General features: G+C 43.4%; 1 protein-coding gene across 1 annotated transcript in view; it reads right to left on the reverse strand.

Annotated features, from left to right (window-relative positions):
- The window catches only part of arhgef28a (Rho guanine nucleotide exchange factor (GEF) 28a), a gene marked incomplete at both ends in the record, with an annotated part of 154,239 nt that extends 132,316 nt beyond the window's left edge, over window positions 1–21,923 (reverse strand). Inside the window, 7 exons of the mRNA XM_080742851.1 lie at window positions 1,254–1,446; window positions 4,782–4,971; window positions 6,750–7,817; window positions 15,647–15,826; window positions 17,251–17,490; window positions 20,502–20,652; window positions 21,897–21,923. Of these exons, the coding sequence (XP_080598977.1) occupies window positions 1,254–1,446; window positions 4,782–4,971; window positions 6,750–7,817; window positions 15,647–15,826; window positions 17,251–17,490; window positions 20,502–20,652; window positions 21,897–21,923 (2,049 nt within the window). The remainder of the gene's footprint in view (window positions 1–1,253; window positions 1,447–4,781; window positions 4,972–6,749; window positions 7,818–15,646; window positions 15,827–17,250; window positions 17,491–20,501; window positions 20,653–21,896) is intronic.
- Window positions 21,924–22,281: the final 358 nt, after the last annotated feature.

The raw sequence follows: 22,281 nt of genomic DNA on the forward strand, positions 1-22,281 counted from the left end.
ATGTATCATTTAAGTATTGAACTTAAGTACAGTTTTGAGGAATGTTCACTTTACTTGAGTATTTTCAAAACTACTTCTAATACACTACATCTCAGAGGCAAATGTACCTTTTACTCCACTCAAATTATATGAAAACTACTTGTACTTTTATGATATTGTGTTACTAGTTACTTTGTAGGTTTTGATTATTATTACAAAACATACATTAACCACTTAAAGCTGTACTGTGGAAGCTGCTCAACTAGTGGTCAGTAGCGGTATTGCTTTTTTCGGCCGGAGTCGCCGCGCGCGGACCCCCGCGGCCGTCGCGAGCACCTCCGCCTCGCCGATACGATTCCGTAGAGCCGTCTCCCATCATTTTTAGACCAGGATTGAGGGAGTAGCAAGCAAGATTCCTTCACCAATGTAAACACAGTTGCTGAGGGAAGCTACTTCCTTTAGAGACAGCAAGACTCGCTGTGATTGGCCGGTGGTGTATGATCGGCGCTGTGATTGGCCGGTAGTGTATCATGTGGGAGATGACATCATTTTGCCGGGAAATTCTCCCCCCCTCACAACTCATAGAAAACATATAAAGAGAAGGCTTCAGAAGCTGAAAATAACAGAGTGGGGGTTCTAAAACTTTAGCGATTTAACAGTTAGGACAATTTTAAGATTTGTTTTATAAAAAAAGTTACATGGTATAACTTTAAGTCATATTAAAACTTCGGATATTTGAAAATAGCCAATATACAAGCTCACAAAGTGTCGCTTTGTAGACTAAAACTAAAACCTTTCAGGTGACTAAATTATGACATTTTATTCAAAAGACTATGACCAAAACTAAATCAAAATTTGCTGTCAAAAACAACACTGCTCAGGGGCACAGTGGTGCAGTGGTTAGCACTTCGCCTCACAGCCAGAAGGTCCTGGGTTCGATTCCCGCCGGGGGAAGCTGTGGGCGCTGGGGGCGTGTTCCTCCACCCGCGTCATCAGCACCCACACCCTAGGTGGGGTTAGCGATAGGGCCTTTCTGTGGTGAGTTTGCATGTTCTCCCCGTGTCTCCTTGGGCATAGGCCCTCACACAAAAACATGCAGTAGTCCTGGTTTCTATACTACCTCCCCCTAGCCAGCCGCGTGCTCCCCAATGTCCCCTGGCGCGGCAGGGGGAGAGCGGAAACCAGGACTACAGGTTAGGTAGTCACCGGGTGAGAAAAATGGGTTGCAAAAATCGTGGGATAAAAAACATTTTTAGAAAAACAACACTGCTCACCTGTCTGAGGACGTGGTGGTCTTTCAGCCGGTCTCTCAGCACTGTGATGCTGTCCTGAGGCCTGCTCTCTGCATCAGAAGGTAGGGTGAGGCTCAGGGAGTCGGTACCGGGCCAGAACCTCAGCGTGCTGCCAGAGCCGTCCGACCACACGCAGCGCACGTCCGCACCGTGGCCGCCCGCTCGCTCAGGGGGCCTAATAGGAGAATGCATGGTTTAAGAACCAGTGGTGGGAAAAATTAGTCACATATTTTACTTGAAGCTGTGATGACACGCAAAAAAAAAGATAATTCAGGCTATCTCTGATGTCACGGCGCGCCTCTACTGTACTTCGTTGTATGTACTGTACTGTCGGTCGGCTGGTCCGTCTCCCCTTGCCCACACTATGAAAACCAGGAAGTCGCCTCACGGGAAAATGTCTATTATTACTAAATCTGTGCATATAAGAAATATGTAACCGCTTTGATATCTTAGTTTTAGCAACATTGTTCATATCAATTCAAGATAGTTTGGCTTATTTGTTGAGATGATAAAAATCACCATGGTGGTCGGTGGATTACGACCCCCGCTGGTGGGTGGTTGAAGGCTGAATTCCAGCCGGGGAGGATGGAGCTAAAGATGGGCAGATTTGGTGGTGGTGCTCGAGCGATTTTGATAATTATAATGAATAAGCATGAACAAACTAGTTTATGTGGACGATATCTATGTAACTAAGATATTCGATTGGGTAGATATACAGTATTTTATATTCACAGAATTACAATTAAAATACATTTTAAGTTGAGGCTATACTTCCTCAATTTCCTGGTCAGTGCGAGCCGAGTCAGCCGGGAGGCGCTGCGCTCTCTCTGGCTCTCGGACTGTTTCAAAGCGTTTACAGAGAGATCACGTCGGTTCGTGTCCCTCCCACTTTAAGTAAAAGTATCAATGTTGCAGTATAGATACAATGTTACAAGTAAAAGTCTAGGATTCAAAATGTAAAAGTCATGAGTCATGACAAAGTCATTTTGTCAGGCCAAGTCCAGATCTGTGATTTCCTAAAAGAGGCCATGGTTTTGTACTTTTTCTGTTTTGTATGTGTCTTGATTGATTGATTGATTGATTGATTGATTGAAGGCTTTATTAGATGTTTGCATAGGAAAATGTACAGTTTCATGACGGTACAGTTCACTGGTACAAGGTCTACTAAAAGGAGATCCATGAAAAGACTAAGCTTATTTCAACAGGAAACCATTAAAGTATCTCATATAACATTGAATGACAGACAAATAGAACACAGTACTATGCAGTAGATATGTAAAGAAAAGGGGAAAAAAAGAAAACAGTAAGTCTAAACAAACAGTAAGTATATACAAGGAAGGGGCAGGGGAGGGTAGGGTTGGGCTAGGTTTTTACCAGTTGCGAACGGCTGCTGCCTGTAAGTGGTTTTTCAGGGCAATTTTAAAGGATGCTAGTGATCCACACTCCTTTATGGCCTTCGGTAAGGCATTCCACATTTTTGTAGTATAGCAGAAGAACGAGTTTGACCCTTTCTTTGAGTTGACTCTGGGTTGAACGTGATCTGTGGCACTGCCTCTGGTGTTGTAATTATGGACATCCTTAATGGAGTTAACGTTACTCTAATAGACCCCTAGGTGTGGTTATGCAAACATGTCTTCCCTGTGTATTTTATTACTTCCTGAAAGCTGAGGCCCAGTTGAAATACACTGATATAATGACATCATAATATCATCCCCTCCCTTTTTACCATTCAACAACATATGTGGGTGTGGCTAACTTCAGCTGGGTCACCACCCACCTGACAACCAGGCATACTTAATGAGCAGGTGGGTGTGGCCAAATAAAAACAATCTTAACACTTTCTGTACACTGTACACAAAAGAAATCCTAGAGAATAATCATAATACCTGATGATTATATGGGGGGGGGGGGAATATGAAATTATCCCAGCAATTAACTATTCACACATCCACATCGTTCAGCTGAACGAAAAATACATGAACAAAGCATCCCGCACTCTGCTCTCGCTTAGGCCTGTCACCATTATTACTGGTAATCGCAGTTATTTTGCAGGATCGTCATAATCATTTCCATGTTGAGAAATGTTCAAATAGTTTCAAGCACTTTCAAAAAGTAGTGGAAATAACAGATCTACTAGATCGGCTGTTTCTTCTCACAGTTTTGGTGGCATGCACTTGCACTTGGGCATGCCACCAAATCGACCGGCTTCATCGGGAATCGTGTGCTGCATTTTGCAAAGAGATATGTTATATTATAGTTTAATTATATTGATTGGTGAATTAATTTGTATGGGAAAATGCAAAAACTAAACCTTTCCCAAAATATGGAGATGACTGACTTAGTGACATCATAGATGTCCGACGTCATAGACCACATGAGACTGACCAGTATGTCCATACATGGGCATTCCAAGATATGGGCTTAATATTGATGACATCAGAGATCCATATATCCATTAATTTATTAGTCAATACATTTTCCGCATTGACTTGAATGGGGAAAATTCAAAGACAGAATTAATTCACATCACCACACTTGCAATTTCCCAGAATTGCATCTTTCTAGTTATTCCTCATAACCTTTTCTGTCGGGCGGAAACCTTGTACTGTACATCCAACGCCGCTAAGTTTCAGGAAATGGGAACGGACATTTTCAGAACCTAGTACTACTGTCTGATTACGGCCGGCCTCTAAAGGTGGTGTATACAGTGAACAGGAGGTGACTATGTGGTCAGCAGTGTGTTCAAAACTCCCACGCTCCAATGCTGCGCTGACATGTCTGCCAAACTCTGCTTCTTCATAAACAATTGAAGCAGCCAACCCCAGTACAGTAAATAGCCAGTTCAGCAGGGTCAATTGCTGGAGTTGTAGTAGATCTCCTTCGACCCGAATCCCGGATGTCTTCGGTTACTCATTGAAACACTTGTCACACTATTTACAGTGGAGTGTGGATACGCTGGTGTGTCTTCAGGTAATCTACAGTAACCAACTGAAACCCTTGTCACACTCTTTACAATAGAAAGGTTTTTCTCCAGTGTGGATACGCCGGTGTGTCTTCAAGCGATTTAACCGACTGAAACTCTTGTCACAGAGATTACAATAGTAAGGTTTTTCTCCAGTGTGAATACGCTGGTGTGCCTTCAGGTTATGTAAAAGACTAAAACTCTTGCCACACTCTTCACAATAGAAAGGTTTTTCTCCAGTGTTGATATGCTGGCGTTTCCTCAGGTAGTGTAAATAACTGAAACTCTTGTCACACTGTTTACAAGAGAATGTTTTTTCTCCAGTGTGGATACGGTGGCGTCTCTTCAGCTCCCATAGCCTACTGAAATTCTTGTCACATTGTTTACATTATGTGGGTTTTCTTCCCCGTTAGTTGATGCATATTATTTGGCTGAAATATTGCGGTTCACCATTTAGAAAGACAATATGACAATTTGTAGCCAGACGATGATGTACAGTAGATTCATTATGAACTTTTAACATTATGACATAGAAAAAAAGGACGTACCTTCCCAGCACCGTGAACAGGTCATGTTGTCCCATTCCCTGAGCCAGCTGGAGGGGCGTGTCTCCCTCCTCATTGGGCAAGGTCAATAACCTTTGACCTCCTGGTTGGTGTATTAGGAAGCGGGACAGATGGCGCAGACCCAGACGCACTGCGAGGTGGAGGACGCTTTCTCTGGGCTGGAGCCAGGAAACTGCACAAGACAGACAGAGAAACGTGGGAGAGAAAGGTCAAGTTTTATAGTATTGAGGAGTATTGACGGTTCAAGTGGTTAAATATCTGAAAACACAAATTGAGGTGATGCACTACACTGATGATTGTGCTGTCAAAAGATGAAACAATATGGAATCTATGGAAAGGTTGTGGGGGTCCCTGCTTCATCTCTCTCTCAACTAAGGGGTCCTTGGCCTGAAAACGTTGAGGACCCCTGATGTAAAGTTCAGCGCTAAAGCCAGATTTTAGACTTATGTTCTACGACGGTGTCGTGCATCCAAAACAAGCTCGTAGAGCTTGTAGATCGGCTATTCTCACTATGTGACACCGTCGCCTGACACAAGTACAAAGTTCTGCATGTTTGCGTAATGGAAATTCACAGCTGAGCGTGACGCCAGAGGTGGAAAGTGACCAAAGTATATTCAAGTACTGTACTTTGAAGGTGTTGATTAGTACAAAACATACATTAATTAATTCGGGTCTTGGAGGGTTAACCACTTACCAGCTCAGTGGCCTTGTGGTTAGAGTGTCCGCCCTGAGATTGGGAGGTCGGGGTTCAATTCCCCGGCCGGGTCATACCAAAGACTATAAAAATGGGACCCAATGCCTCCCTGCTTGGCACTCAGCATCAAGGGTTGGATTGGGGGGTTGATCACCACTAAGGTCCAGGGACTACAGATGAAAATTAGCCTGTGGCTAACTCTGGCTCATTTACATTGAAGTGAAAACTGACATGTCCATTAATGAGTGCTGTCCCTGTCAAATAAACAAACTTTCAACATATGAGCCTATATGAATTACAGTTAAAATTGTTGCTATTGCTACAGTACCTAGCCTTGCTTTGTAGGCCTCGCTTTGTGTAAGACCTTCAACAATGATTGTGATTTGTGACATTTCAAACCTTCACTTTCCTCATTTATATGGCCAGGCTCTGCAAGAGGCTCACCGTCTATGAGAGAGTCTGTCTGTGTGCGTGCGCCTGTCTGTTTGCAATTTACAACTTGACCTGAACAAGTCTTCTTTCTAGCTTGCCAAAATCAATCCTCACCCCTCCCCATCCCCACTGTTTTTCTGTAGATATACTTTTACTGATCCTAGTATTATAATTTCTTCTATCAAAAAGTAATATGCTGTGGTTCCTCTCGTACTGAGCGGGATTACTATTGCAACAACACATCATCAGTAGGGCAAAACTAACCTGTCTCACGAGTCGTCAGAATGGTCTACACCCATCTCACGTCTACGTGTTGATGAATACACAGGACCACAATGGCCTTTTGTGGTATTCTTTTAGCATTATTGTATAACTGTACCTCTGTACTTTTTGCAAACTGTTAATTAAGTATTCAATCAATACAAACAACATATCCAATCTCACAAACCACAGCAGTTCTTTATACTTTTTGAATTACTTAACATAATTTCTTATGTAAGTCAATGGTATGGTGATCGGGCTGAAACCTTGCCCATATTTGGAGTCATATCATATGTCATAGACATGATGTCATAGCCGACTTACCATACAGTATATGATTGACGTCACCGTTTTGTCACATGAACTCTCATATATATTTAAAAGGGAACTTTGAGGTCCATGTCGGAGCTCAAGTGTACTGTTTAGCTGGAAAACAACAACATTGGTGGCATGATGGCAGACAGCAGGGACAGGGCACTTCAAGAATACAGGAGGAAACTGCTTGAACATAAGGAAGTTCATGGACAGTTAAAAGAACTGCGGGAGCAGCTCAGAGAGCAAACCAAGCAGTACGACAAGTCGGAGAATCACCTGAAAGCTCTGCAAAGCGTGGGGCAGATTGTCGGAGAGGTGCTCAAACAGCTGACCGAGGAGAAGTTCATCGTCAAGGCTACGAACGGACCGCGGTACGTGGTCGGATGTCGCGTTCAGCTGGATAAGCTGCAGCTCAAGCCGGGCACCAGAGTGGCGCTGGACATGACCACCCTCACCATCATGAGGTACCTGCCCAGAGAGGTGGACCCCCTGGTCTACAACATGTCTCACGAGGACCCCGGCAACGTGGCGTACTCGCAGATCGGGGGCTTGTCCGAGCAGATCCGCGAGCTGAGAGAGGTGATCGAACTGCCTCTGACCAACCCAGAGCTCTTCCTGAGGGTGGGAATCGTCCCTCCGAAGGGCTGCCTGCTCTACGGACCCCCGGGCACCGGGAAGACTCTCCTGGCCAGAGCCGTGGCCAGTCAACTGGACTGCAACTTCCTCAAGGTGGTGTCCAGCTCCATCGTGGACAAGTACATCGGCGAGAGCGCGCGGCTGATCCGGGAGATGTTCAACTACGCCAGGGACCACCAGCCCTGCATCATCTTCATGGACGAGATCGACGCCATCGGAGGCCGGCGGTTCTCCGAGGGGACGTCGGCGGACAGGGAGATCCAGAGGACCCTGATGGAGCTGCTGAACCAGATGGACGGCTTCGACACCCTGCACAGGGTCAAGATGATCATGGCCACCAACAGGCCCGACACCCTGGACCCGGCCCTGCTGCGGCCCGGCAGGCTGGACCGCAAGATCCACATCGCGCTGCCCAACGAGCAGGCCTGCCTGGACATCCTGAAGATCCACTCCGCTCCCATCACCAAGCGCGGGGACATAGACTACGAAGCCATCGTGAAGCTGGCGGACGGGTTCAACGGAGCCGACCTGAGGAACGTGTGCACGGAGGCGGGGCTGTTCGCCATCCGCTCGGACCGCGAGTACGTCACTCAGGAGGACTTTATGAAAGCTGTGCGCAAGGTGGCGGATTCCAAGAAACTGGAGTCCAAGTTGGACTACAAGCCTGTATAAACGCTTCTCTGTGTCCAGCAGAGGGCGCAGGTACTGCGTTTGGTGTTTCTGTATGTGTCTGTGTAGGGACCGTCCAAACCGTAGCCAATGAGGCCAATGAGCATTGTTGGTGACGTCACCATCAACAAGTGCGCCCTGATATAAACGCGCAAGTTGGCACCCCGACAAATTACCAACTTGCCCATCCACATACATACAGACAGCACCCAACAGAACGATTGCAGTACTTGCACGCCATACATGGCCACAAGAGCACAAGGTGCAAGTTGGCACCTCGACAGAGTGCAGTCTAGTTTTGTCTGTGGATAGCAACTTTTGCCTACAAAGCAAAGTTAAAAAGTTAAAAAAAGGAAGTCTCTAGTTTGACTTTCCAATATCTCTGACAAAAACCTTCACTGGCATTCATCATTATGTGCATATAATAGGAATATAATGAAATTAATGCCCTGCATTTATAAAATACAATAAGAAGTTAAAAGACAAGCAACACAGATTGATATGAAATATAATCTGTCTAAAGCAACAGTCTATTGTTCATTGCAACAGTCGGTTATCATCAACAAATAAAAGAGTGCCCAATGTCGTGACTGACCAATCCCAATCGAGCTTGAATACCAAGCCGTGTAATAAATTGTATAAACATAATCTACCGTACAGATAGTTCCAAAGAACATATAAGTTCCGGATTTCAGCTTTCTAAAAAGTCCTGTAGCACTGTTTCTTTTGGGAGGTGGGGTCCACAGATGACAGTAAAGTGACAATTTAAGGACTTTTAAGACCCTTTTAATTCAAAAAGAAAGAAGAAAGGGAACTAGAAAAGAAGTTCCTCCTGTGGTAATATATATGGTAAAGACAGAATTAATGTCCCAATGGATTCCTCGATGTTTTTTCAAAAATCTCAAAAACTATACAATATTGTAAAAAGAAAAGTACAAGCAATAATAACCGCTTAAAGCTGAACAAGTTGAAGTTTGAACAACATTTCTAGCACAAAGATTGTGGAATGTACAGAATGTACAAAATGGATTCATTTATAGATGCATCACAGTGGACAAGCGGTTAGGACACATGCTAAATGGGTTCTAATGCCTGACAGCAAATCCCTGGTTTGATTCTCAGCCAACCGGATTATGGCCAGACTGTTGCCTTCCACAATTTTCAAAAGCTTCCATACAGTCTGGAGAACGGAAGCTATCCTCCCCATGCCACTTCAGTTTTGTCGTTACATTAGCGCAAATGTATCCTATTATAAATGAAAGCTAAACATATAGCTTGCTGCTTAGCAGAAAATAGAAATAAAAAAACAAATATGTTCCTGAAGGGAAATGCCAGATTCCATTACTCGGGTAAAATAGTCCAAATGTCCACATGTCCAAAACCTTTCAGGATTCAAATACAAAAATACAAAGGATACCAGTAAGACACCCTAATCGGGAGATAAGCGACCGTCAGGTCGCAGCGTGATTTTAGGGCAAAATGTGTAGGGGTAGTGTCCAAAAATGTGTTTTAAAAAAATCAGCCTGAAGGTGGCGCTAAATGGGACAGATCCATGTTGATGACATGAGTATAGACATACTGTGTACTGATTTGCGTGATTTTTGGGCAAAAATTGTAGGAGCTGTGTCCATAAATGTGTTTTGCAAGAACTGGCCTCATGGTGGCGCTAGAAGAGGGTCATGTGAGATTTGACAGGTTGCCATGGATCGGGGCAACGGTTGTGGTGCGGCATAGCTCAGGGGTAGAGAAACCGTTATTAGAGCACGAAGGGTTCCCGAAGGGTTCCCAGTTCGAATCCGGGCTCCCCCTGAGTTAATGTCGAAGAGTCCTTGGGCAAGACTCTGAACCCCTAATTGCTCCCGGTGAGTAGGTTGGTGCCTTGCATGGTTTCCTCCACCACCGGTGTGTGAATGTGTGTGTGAATGGGTGAATGTAATGCACAATCTATGTAAAGCGCTTTGGATAAAAAGCGCTATATAAATGCACCATTTACCATTTACCATTTATGAGCAGGGGAAAAGTGTGACGTGTGACAGACTGACAGACAGACAGACAGCTGGTCGAGGTTTTGATAGTAAATGCGACCTGACGGTTGCAACAAATGCAAAAGTAGCAGATCGACAAGCTCAAAACGCGTCGTTCCACGCCATGTTTAGAGCTTGCGGATCTGATACTTTTGATGCTTTGGTGTGTGATGCTGTAGTATGATCAAGATCAAGTGGGGTGTTAATTTACGAAAAAAGTCAAAAGTTAGAACATGGAGATAAAGAGGTTCATGGTTCATGCCCAATAGCGACAATATCAAACTCGGGGTCCTTGAAAGCTGAATATATTAACATGAAAGTTGATGAGCCCTGACATTTATAAGAGAAACGTGCTTGTATCTGAAAACATGTCATCTTTTGACAAAGAAAATGTTCAAACGGGGGGTCCTTGGAATTCCTCGTGATAGAGAATCAGTGCCAGTGGACGTGTTGAAGGGAGAGGCATGGAGGCAGGCAGTGTGGGAATGAAGTTGATAGAGACTGTGGCTGGCACTGAGCAAACAACTCTGAGGGCTGGAAGACTAATCTGACTGCAGCGGAACAAAGGAGGTAATTACAGGTTGGTTGGAACGCTGGCTGGCTGGCTGGCTGGCTGGCTGGCTGGCTGGCTGGCTGACTGACTAGCTGACAGGCTGGCAGACTTGCAGGCTGACTGGTTAGCTGACTGGTTGGCTGGCTAACTGGCTGGCTGGCTGGTTGGCTGACTGGTTGACTGGCTGCATGACTGGTTAGCTGACTGGATGGCTGGATAGGTTGGCTGACTGTCTGACTGCCTGGTTGTTCTCAACCTGTGGGTAGGGACCCCCAGGGGGGGTCTCCAAATTATTTAGATGATTAACTTAATGTGCAACGTTGTTTTCTCACTCAAGAGTAAACAAACTAACATAAAGTTTAAGTGTATAGAGGGTATCTACTATCTACACATATCTAAAGTGTCAATTTAAGGACTTTTTAATACCTCTAAAATGACAAAATAAACAACCAAATTGTCAAATATTAGAGGCATAAATTGTGAAAATAGGCGATCTACATGCTCACAACGCCTCGCAAGCATGTAGATCTGCTATTTTCACAATAGAACCGTGTTATACAAAATGTAATGCCTCAACTCTTCAGGGTGGGAGTCCCCCAGTTAAAATATGATCATTTTGGGGGTCGCGGCCTGAAAAGGTTGAGAACCACTGGTCTGACTGACTGACTGACTGACTGACTGACTGACTGACTGACTCATCTGCGAAGAGAAAAGCCTGGTGACAATATCAGGCAGAGACCCTTCAACTTCCCCCGTGTGAGCTTCCCCGGAAGTGAGCTTCGCCAGAAGTTTTTTCAACCAATCACAGTGCGGTTCCTGAAAATCTATTCCACGCAGCAACATTTTTCTGTTCTCCCTCTCGCCTTTTCTTCCCTCCAGTTGTGCTCGCAGGCACAGCAAACAAATAACAAACGTCACACCAACGGAATCTATAAAAGGCACCGAAAGAAAAAAACGCTGTCTCCCCAGGGGAGAGTGTTTTCTGCTGGTGTTTCAGTCCCAGTGTATCAAAGGGTGCGTTCAGAAATGCGCACCGGGTCTGGTTAGGGTTAGGTTTAGGTTAGGGTTAGTTTTAGGCATAGTTTTACTGAGGTTAAGGTTAGGGTTAGGGTTGGGTTTAGGCATAGTTTTACTGAGGTTAGGATTAGGGTTGGGTTTAGGCACTCACTACACTGAGCACACACCCGGTGCGCATTTCCGAACGCACCCTTTGATACACTCGGACTGAAACACCAGCAGAAAACACTCTCCTGTCTCCCCAGTGGAATTGAACATGACGTAACTTCTGTTAAACGCAGCACTTCCGCCACTTCGGCGAGAACCAACCGGAAGTCATATTGTGGCCAGGGTGCTGACTGAATGGCTGGCTGGCTGAATCAACACATCGCGTGATGAAAGAGCTGAGCTGGGTATTGAGCTACAAACCCTGTATGTCCAAAACTGCGACTTTTCAGGAAACAGAAAAACGTTTTGCCTGGATCCTATCGTCACTGTCGGCCAGAAACCTTGTATCTCCAAGTTTCAAATGTGTATGTTTTTTCGCGAAGTAATGCCCTGCTTCATCAGACAAGGCCGTTGCACAAAAGTAGTGAAAACAGCCGATCTACAAGCACACAACGCCTCGCACTGCGAGGCGTTGTGTGTTTGTAGAGTAAAAAAAAATAATTATAAAAACAAACCATTTTGGACATACAAGGTTTCCACCCGACAATGACGCTATGTAGTTATTATTTAGTCAAAAGCTCTTGTTAATACCGGTTAAAGCCCCCAGACACACACTTTAACTTAACGGAACAAATCAGCACTAGTCTGACGAAGTAGCAAATTCATTCATTTACGAAAAAGTTGAAATATGAAGATACGAGGATTCTGCCCAACCTCAACGATATCATGTCCCCAGCTTCCTGGATTAAAACAATAACTGGAAAGGCATGTTTATAGTGAGCTGCGGTTTATCTTGAGCTGTGAACCGAGCCTTGTGGAATATCTGAATACAATAATAATAGCTTTTCATGAGCCCCAAGGACAATGAACATACGGTACAACAAAACAACAAACACTTGCCATTAATGCCTGAGAGAATATTTTATGCTTTAAATATAAAAAAATAGCAGATATACAAGCTCACAGCGCGGCACCGAGTGCCGCGCTGCGAGCTTGTAGATCTGCTATTTTAAAAAAATCGTGAAAATTCGAATTTTGACCCGATTCTATAAGTGTCTTTTGAATCCTTCTAAGTCTTTTTGAAAAACCTATGTTTCTATGTCAGCAATCTGGCCAGCCATTGTCAAAGAAAAGGTCCTTTTCACTTAACTGGAGCTCAGTTAGTCTGTTCTCAAGAGACTACTATGTCAGTGGTTCTCAAACCTTTTCATGTGAAGGACCTCCAAAATGATATGTATTTGGCCACGGACCCCCATCTCAAAATATTTAGTTCCAGGGACCACCCAGAAGCAAAATCTGAGTTACAAACGTTCGCTTTGAAAATACATATATTCAAAGATTTGCACACATTTTCACGACTTTTTCAAAAATAGCAGATCTACAAGCTCGCAGCGCGGCACTTGGTGCCGTGCTGTGAGCTTGTATATCTGCTATTTTTCACTGGTTAAAACATTCAATAATTCTAGGCCTAAATGGGTTAAAGGCAGCCTTGAAAGAGTCCATAGTTGGAGCATGGCTGCCACACTGAAGGCTCTGTCCTTCAGTGTGTCACTTGCTAGTTTGGTGTAATGAGCACTTTGCACATGCATTGTGCATTACACCAGCTGTGTGTGGTTCTGTGTACATTTACATTTAAAAAAGCATGTAAAGCATAATGACTTTATCTTTATGGCATTATACAGGATTTCTGTAGGGCTGGGCGATTTGGACAAAATAAAATAACTCTATCGATGTTGTTACGATGGCATTTTATTGTCACAATAATATCAATTAAGGTAATTCATTCCAAGGAGGGTGTTTCAATTCAAAACAAACTTACCTGGGGACCCCCCTGGTACCCTCTCCCCAAGAAGAACCCCTCAGTTCTAGACAGCTTGGACCTAAAGAAGCTGAACACTTTGTGAACAATATACTCCACCAGACAGCCACGTTTACCTAGCCTGATCTCAGGTGGTCTTTACATGAGGTAGATTTTTTAGTAGACGATAGTTTTTACTATTGATTCGGCCATTTTGACACACGGAGACGCGTTTTTATGACCCAATCCGATACTTTTCGGAATTCGGCTCTGAAAGTGCATTTCTGTGGTTTCGCATCGTTTTCGCACCGATGTAATATAGGAAATCGGCCGCGAGTGAAAATGCGATGATGTCATAGCACCCCCTCCCCTGCTCCCCTCCCCTGCATGCTGCATAACAGTGTCACAGTCTGTCAGACTAACCGAAAATATTATTATTATTATTTGTGTTGTTGTAGGCCTAATTAAAACCCAGAAAATAGCCTAAACTGAACACATAGTGATCTATTAGCCCAAACCTCATTTGAAAAATGTCAGGAGTTTATGAAAGCCTTTTAAAAATGTCTATAGCCTATTGGCTATAAAACATTTATTGGTTTATAGACAAAATAATCAATTACAACTGCCAGCAGAAGTAGGTCAGATGATGATCAATAATTACGAGTCGCACCTGGAAGCCTAGCCTGACGGAGCTGCAACAGCTCTCCTCTCCGCAAAGTTAAATTAAACCATTAGGCTATGGATTGGTATTCAATTCTAAGCAAACTAATGATTAATGACTATTTTGCGTTCCCCCTTTTCAACTTCTCACCAACAAATACTGGATTAATTCTTCACGCACCGCGACCGCATCTCATCACAGAAGCAGCGAGCGGACTAATGAGTGAGTAATATTGTAATATGCTGAGTCTTGCTGACAGACAGACAGACAGACAAACAGAATAAAGAGTCCAGTGTCAGTCCACTGTTAGACCTAACTGTCCAGTCAGTCAGAGACCACGACTCCACATCATAATCACAAAAACTTATATCCTCGCTCCCTCTCCTCTAGGCAAATAAATCATGTCCATTATGAGCTTGCAGATCGGCTATTTCGCTTTTTCTCTCAGTGCGTCCAGCCTCCTCTTAAGGCACGCATGTTGCTTTCATCATCATCATACCATTTAAATATTAAAACAGCGAAATTAAACAAATTCCGCATCCCAGTGCACCAGTGCGTCAGTTCAGTAAGAGCTAAGGTATGGCAACATGACTGTTGTCTGGTCTTGCACGTGTGAAGGCACGCTGCAAGACAGTCATGTTGCCAATACTTAGCAACAGGCATGATGAATTTATTATGTGCCTCTGTAAACTACTCCGTTCGTTCGCTGCCTCGCATGGCGTTATACTTCTGTGTTGCAGATAGAAGACAGAACTCACTTTACATTGCCCATCCCTGTAGATAATGTCCAGAAATATGCTCCATAGGCTATAAATGTTCCGACCTTCATCTTGTGAAACACCAACAAAAGGTGACTTTTGTTGGTGTTTCACTTCACCTCGCTAAAAAACCTCCTTTTGCGGGACTCATTGAATATGCGAACAGACGATAATAATATGGATTTGGGAGCATAGCCTAATTACAAAGCATGTCTCATTAAAAACAATATAGCCTATATTTTATAGTTGAAGGGTAAATACACAGTATAGGCCTATGTAGGCTGGAGTGGGAACATGACACATTTTGCTTGATTCATGCGTTGTCAACTTGTCGTTTAAACGCAGAAAAACGAACCAACAACCAGGTGTAAACGCGACGTTTTTTGGGTAATAAATCAAAAACGAGACCGGCAGCGTTTACAAGCGAACTGGTATAAAGACCCCCTCAGACTCAGCTCACACAGTAGTCTGAAACTGTGCCTATTCTGAGCGATTTACGGGGAGGGACTTTTTTGACGCATGGTGGACGTGGCGCACGGTCGCGGAGTGTGTGTGTGTGATTGTGTGTGTGTCTCTGTCTGTGCCAGTGACTGCTTCCACACAGAACTGCGACCAGAAACATGTAATCAACATTAACAGCTTGGCGAAATCAGCGCGTGCATGCGTGCATGTGTGCCTTCCTCAGCCTGCCTGTGTGTGAACTTCGTTTGAATCGTTTCAACTGCTGCACGGATTGGATATTCGTTAGACCCACCCCCACCCCCCGCGCTCATTGGACGGGCCGAAAATAAATCCCGATTCATGTACTCAGCTCCAGACCAGAGAAAGAGTCCACTCTGAGAGTGGGCGGGGTCTATGGTCTGGAAGCAGGCTAGCGTTTACCTGCCGTCTCGGCGGCACCCTGGTGTTGCGTGTTCCTCCACTGGTGGTGATGAGGGAACTCCTCCATGTTAGCCAGAGCCAGGGCGATGTTCTGGTCCAGCTCCCCCAGAACACCTGCTGCATCCTGGGGCTCACCGCTGGAGCGCTCCTCCTCCTCCTCCTCGTGGTTGTTACAGTTACCTAAAACTAACAACAGAACAAACGCTACAATAGGCTATAGCAGGGTTCCCCAATTAGTTTTCCCCAAGGGCCGAATCATGTCTAGGGTACCAAGCCGAGGGCCACAACATTGCAGGGGGCGACGGTGGCGTTCCCGCTACTCTTGTATGTCCAAAACCTTGTATGTTCAAAACCGTTCGTTTTGCATTTATCATTTTAAAAATGTTTTAAACTAGTGAAAACAGCCGATAATAGTGCTTGTAGATCTGCTGTTTTCACTACTTTTGTGAGACGACCTTGAATGATGAAGCAGGGCTTTACTTTGCGAAAGAACGTACAAATTTGGAGATACGAGGTTTCCACCCGACAACGACGATATACTAGTGTTGTTGCTGCTCTTATACCACCATTATTACTGGGGTTGGTGGGGGCCTGACAGTAGCCCCCCGCTGGCCGCAAATGGCCCGCGGGCCGCCTATTGGGGAACCCTGGGCTATATGCACAGCAGCCATATTGGAGAGAAGTTGGGTCTCTTCTCACTTCCTTCAAAGGTGTTACCAATGATACTAATGAAGGCTCTATTCCATTTCATGTAGCACAATGGTTCTCAAGCCTTTTATTTCAAGGACCCCCATAACACACCTTAAGGGGTCATTTGGAGCCCCCAAGGAACCATGAGGGTCCCTGGACCTCACTTTGAGACCCACTGGCGTAGCAGAGCGTTTCCAGTGAGCCAACATGCACAATATCAGCACCGCTGTTGAAGATGGATGGATGGATGACTCTGTTTGACCAGAGTGGAACAGAGCCTTCATTAGTATCTTTGGTAACACCTGTGAAGGTAGTGAGAAGAGACCCATTCTCTCCAAAATGTTTTCTGTGCATATAGCCTATTAAAATAAAAGATTAAATGAAGGGCGCGCCTTCTTTTTGGAAAGAAACGCCCATATTCCTTGGAGTGGTCAGTAGACTACTGTGCCACACAGTCGAAAAGCTAATTTTGGTTGCCAAAAAAGGAGGCTTCACAAAAAATTACTAAAAGCAAAACAATGACTAACAATGACAAAACTGTACTACAGTGTGTTCTAACTAACAAAAAACAGAGTCTTTGTCAGTAGCCAATATTTTTAGTAAAGAAAATTTGATAAAATTGCCGATCTAAACAATGCATTGTCTCGATGCTTTGTCTGCTTGTAGAGCTGCAGTTTTCGCTATATTTCTGGGTTCCGTTTTGTTTTTTAACCGTAACGACCCCATATTTCAACAAACGAATAAAAAACAAACTAAAACTAAGCCTTTTCAAAATACACAAACAAAATAAAACAAGCCGGTTTTTAAAAAACGAAACCTAAACTGAAACTGAAAACAAGCCGGTTTTTAAAAAACGAAACCTAAACTGAAACTGAAAACCAAACAGTCAAAAAAGAAACTACAGTCTAACAAACCTTGTTCATCATGGCCACCGTTTGAGACCCTAACGTTGTCTTCCCGCTTAGATGATAACCTCCGCAGGACCTCCAGGCAGCTCTGGGGGTTCAGGTGGTCTCTGTTGGCGCTCAGATACTCAGCGATGTCCTGAGCCACGTCCCTGACGTATTCCACGGAGGTAGGACCACCACAGGGCTTCAGCGTGTCCTCTGACACACAGTACACGCTGACACACACCCTCTCCGGCTGGTCGTGGCCTATAGGGGGATAATGACAACATTGGTGGAAAAGGTTTCAAATGTTTTACTTAAAAATCCATTTAGGCCTAGAACTATTTAATGCTTTAACTATTGAAAAAATAGCAGATCTACAAGCTCACAGCGCGGCACCGAGTGCCGCGCTGCGAACTTGTAGATCTGCTTTTCTTTTTTGAAAAATCATGAAAACTTTAGCAAATCTTTGAATATCTCATTTTTAAAGTGAACATTTATAACTCAAATATTTGCTTCTGAGGGGTCCCTGATACAAAATATTTTGAGACGGGGGGTCGGCGGCCAAATACAGATAATTCTAGGGGTCCTTGACGTGAAAGAGTTTGAGAACCACTGACGTAGAAAGATGTGTTTTTCAAAACACCTTAGAAGGATTTAGAAGACACTTATAGAATCGGGTCAAAATCAGGTCAAAATTCAAATGTTCACGATTTTTCAAAAATAGCAGATCTACAAGCTTGCATGGTGGCACTCGGTGCTGCACTGTGAGCTTGTAGATCTGCTATTTTTTTAATAGTTAAAGCATAAAAGAATAATACGCAATAATACGTACCCGCTCTAAATGGCTTAAGTAAAAGTATCAATACTGCAGTAATACTCCGTAGGGCACGGTCACACCACACTTTTTTTACTACCAACTGTATGAGGGCAGATTCTACCAATGCATTTCAATGAGAATTTTTAATTTGCAAATGGCAACAAACCGCTCCATTCCCATTGAAATGCATTGGCAGAATCCACCTTCATAGGTAGAATAAAAGTGCCCTAACAAGTAAGCCTTGAAAAGTCTGGAATTCAAAATGTACTTGAGTTAAAGGAGTAGTTCACCCCCAAAATGACTTTTTTCTATTGATTACTCACCTCATGGAGTCTTGAATTCAATAATATTGTTTTGTATTTGTCGCATTCCTAAGACAGATTTTTTTTTTTACCCCCATTGATTCCGGATTGGGACCCAAATTAGTCCCTATCCGGGTCCCCATCCGGAATAAATGGGGGTAAATTTGCTATAATACATTTTTCATCTTAGGAAAGCGACAAAAAACTACAAATATTATTGAACTCAAGTCTCCATGGCATGAGTAATCAATAGAAAAAAAGTCATTTTGGGGGTGAACTACTCCTTTAACCCATTTAGTGCTCCAGACATGAACGGGCTAAAGTCTAGCGTGCCTCTCGCAGGCTCCTATACGCTCCATTGTCTTATTTTGAAGGCCAGAAGTCCATTGCGTAAACACTTCCGGGTTGACGTCATGACGTCATTCAACGGGAGCGGTCGTCATCCCATGCCGTTTCTAAAATAGCCGATCGATGCCTTTGTTATTATGTTTTTGTAGCGAGAATCTAATGCCATCCTTGGCTTTAAAAGTGTTGTTTGGAGAAAATGGACATTACTATTTTGTGCACGTGGATCCGTGATGATGATGAATCGGCGAGGCCGATCGTGCCCAGACCTTCCGCCGGGCTATAGGGTAAGAACGCCAGTGTTACTCTATATAAAGTATTTTTCACGAGTATACTCGGGATCGGCTAGAAATGAGTTAAGGTACAAAATGTACGTAAAGTACAAAAAGTAGAAAGTACTCAGAAAGCTACATCAAAGAGAATAATACCTGGGGCACTTCATGAGAGACTAGCCAAATAAAAATACTGGAGCACTCGACTTGTCTGCTCATTCTTTATTTTTCAGGCGCGACTGGCGTTTTAGCTTTCATCCTCCTCATGAGTCAAACAAAACTGTTTGACTCTGAGGAAGAAGCTCCATATATGGTCACAATTTCCATTTTAGGCATTTGGCAAACGCTCTAAATCCAGAGCGACTTACAATAAGGAAGAGATTACATCAATACGTCAATAAGAATACATCGAATGCATAGAAATAGTAATCTAAGAAAAACATAGTTAGACCATGCACCTTTTCAGTGAAAGACTATAAAAACCAAAAGTCATAAAAATGCTATTTAATGTGAAACATTGTTTTCTCTCTCAACAGTAAACAAACCAAAATAAGGTTTACGTGTATGGAGGGTATCTGCACATTACTAAAGTGACAATTTAAGGACCTTTTAATACCTCTAATATGACAAATTAAACATTGTCCAAATTGTCAAATATTAGAGGCAGAAATTGTGAAAATAGACGATCTACATGCTCACAACGCCTCGCAATGCGAGGCGTTGTGAGCATGTAGATCTGCTATTTTTTCCGCCTTTCCAAAGTTGCACGCATGCACGCACGCACAGCCCATCAACTGCCCATAACTTTAGAACGGAAGATCGTGGTTACAATGTTATTTTTTCCAGTGGAAAGAGAGTCTGTCCAATGTCACAATTTGTTTACAGTAGCCTACATCTGTGTTGGAAAAAGTTCCAAAGTGCTTTGCAGGCATCTTGTCCGTCACAAAAGGGGCATGCACATTAAGTGATGACATCAAGGAGCTCCATATATCAAGGACTGACAGACACAGAGATCTCCATATATGGGCATAAGAGGGACAAGAACCTATAGATACAGACTGAGATCTCCATATTTAGGGGTATCAGCATGCCCATATGGGCATACAACCGATCACATCAGGGATCTCCATAAAAGGGACAAAGACTGACACATACAGAGAACTCCATTTATGGGCATAAAGGAACATGGACGGACAGATACAGAGATCTCTATATATGGGCACAAAGGGGACAAGGACCTACAGATACAGCGATCTGGATTGGCGGTGCGACGTAGGTGGGAGGGACACCTCTAGATGAAAAGAAGGTATCGCAGGACAAACCAGGAAGCATGACACGTACAGAGAGAACATTATAAAGAAGGTATGGACCTACCAGGAAGCATGAAGCACATAGGGAGAACATTATTATAAAGAAGGTATGGACCTACCAGGAAGCATGAAGCACATAGGGAGAACAGTATTATAAAGAAGGTATGGACCTACCAGGAAGCTTGAAGCACATAGGGAGAACAGTATTATAAAGAAGGTATGGACCTACCAGGAAGCATGAAGCACAGAGAGAGAGCGTCAGACGTTCTCCTGGCCACCGTCACATGGGTCAGCAGAGAACCTTGGAGAAGCACATAGAACTCTGCCTCTTCTGAAGCACTCACTGGATCCTGTAGCACTGCTGCAGTCTGAACCTGACCCTGCAATGACACACATGATCAACATTACTGTATATGAACGTGCAATGACACACATGTTCTTAATAATAATTATTATAATAATGAATATGATAATATGATAATAATCATAATCATCATCATCATCATCAACATCATCATAATATATCTAAAAAGAACAATAAAAGTACATTTTAAGAAATCATTATTGTTATTATTATATAATAAGACACCGTGAGAGCAAACCATAGACAGGCGTGGCTCAATATGTTCAAATTAAACAAAATGAACATACAGCAACACTTTGAATGCTCAATAGTGCATTGAAAAACACACACACACACACACACACACACACACACACACACACACACACACACACACACACACACACACACACACACACACACACACACACACACACACACACACACACACACACACACACACACACACACACACATACATGCACGCACAAAAGTATGCACGCATGCACGCACACACAGCCCATCAACTGCCCATAACTTTAGAATGGAAGATCGTGGTTACAATTTTATTTTTTCCAGTGGAAAGAGTCTGTCCAATGTCACATTGTGTTTACTGTAGCCTACATCTGTGTTGGAAAAAGCATCCTGTGGATCTCGAAAGTTAAAATTGGTGAAAACACTGGCAGAAGTAGCGGTTATTAATTGATAATTACCCGGCAATGAATGTGTTAATGTGTCAACTCTGAGAGTGTACACATGGAAACAAATCACACTCTGAGAGGTACAGGCCCAATAGGGTAATTAATTAATCATTTACGTAGCTGGGGGGCCTCTTTACTGTATAGGCTATCTACTTATAGCAACACTAATATGTAACTTAACTGTTCAACTCCGGATTGGAACCTGGGTCTCCTGCACAAGTGCTGAAATTTGAACCACAGAGTGAATAGAGTCTGCCTGCTTACTCTGGGGAGAAGCGTGATCAAAACAGAAACAGGACTGTGTCTCCAAAGGTTGTGTTCGATCTAGACACACAGGATCCACAAGTCTAAACAGAAGAGCAGGGCCATACAACCACCCCAATAGTATAAATTATTTATATTGTATTGACATAATCTACCAAAATAAAAATGTATTCAATAAAACAAGTGACATAATACAGCTTTAATGCTACACATGAATTTAACTATTCTTTTTAAAGAGAATTATTCTTATTTCAACATCTTAATACCACTCACACCTACAACCAGGACATCACCTTGTCAGTTCCTTTATGTGTACGTGTCCGCCCTTATTCCCCCATCCCATCCCCCCAAGCCACATAAGGGACCTTGTTTCTGTCAATAAGGTGTACTGTGTATAGTCCATGAAGATCGTGATGTTCACAGCACAGTCTTAATTAAATCTTTGTGTAACTTATGAGTGTACAAAAGCCTTTCGAGTAAGCCTTGACACAGGGAAATAAGGAACACCTGGATAAAGTAACACTCAAGACTTCACTGTGTAGGATGCACATTACATGCTGCAAGCTGATCCTGGAAGTATTTTATACTTTAGCTATTGAAAAATAGCAGAGATACAAGCTCATAGCGCGGCACTCGGTGCCGCGCTATGAGCTTGTAGATCTGCTATTTTTTGAAAAATCCTGAAAATGTGTGCAAATCTT

This window comes from Nannobrachium achirus, assembly GCF_963921795.1.
Source record: "Nannobrachium achirus genome assembly, chromosome: 15".
Taxonomy (NCBI): Eukaryota; Metazoa; Chordata; class Actinopteri; order Myctophiformes; family Myctophidae; genus Nannobrachium; species Nannobrachium achirus.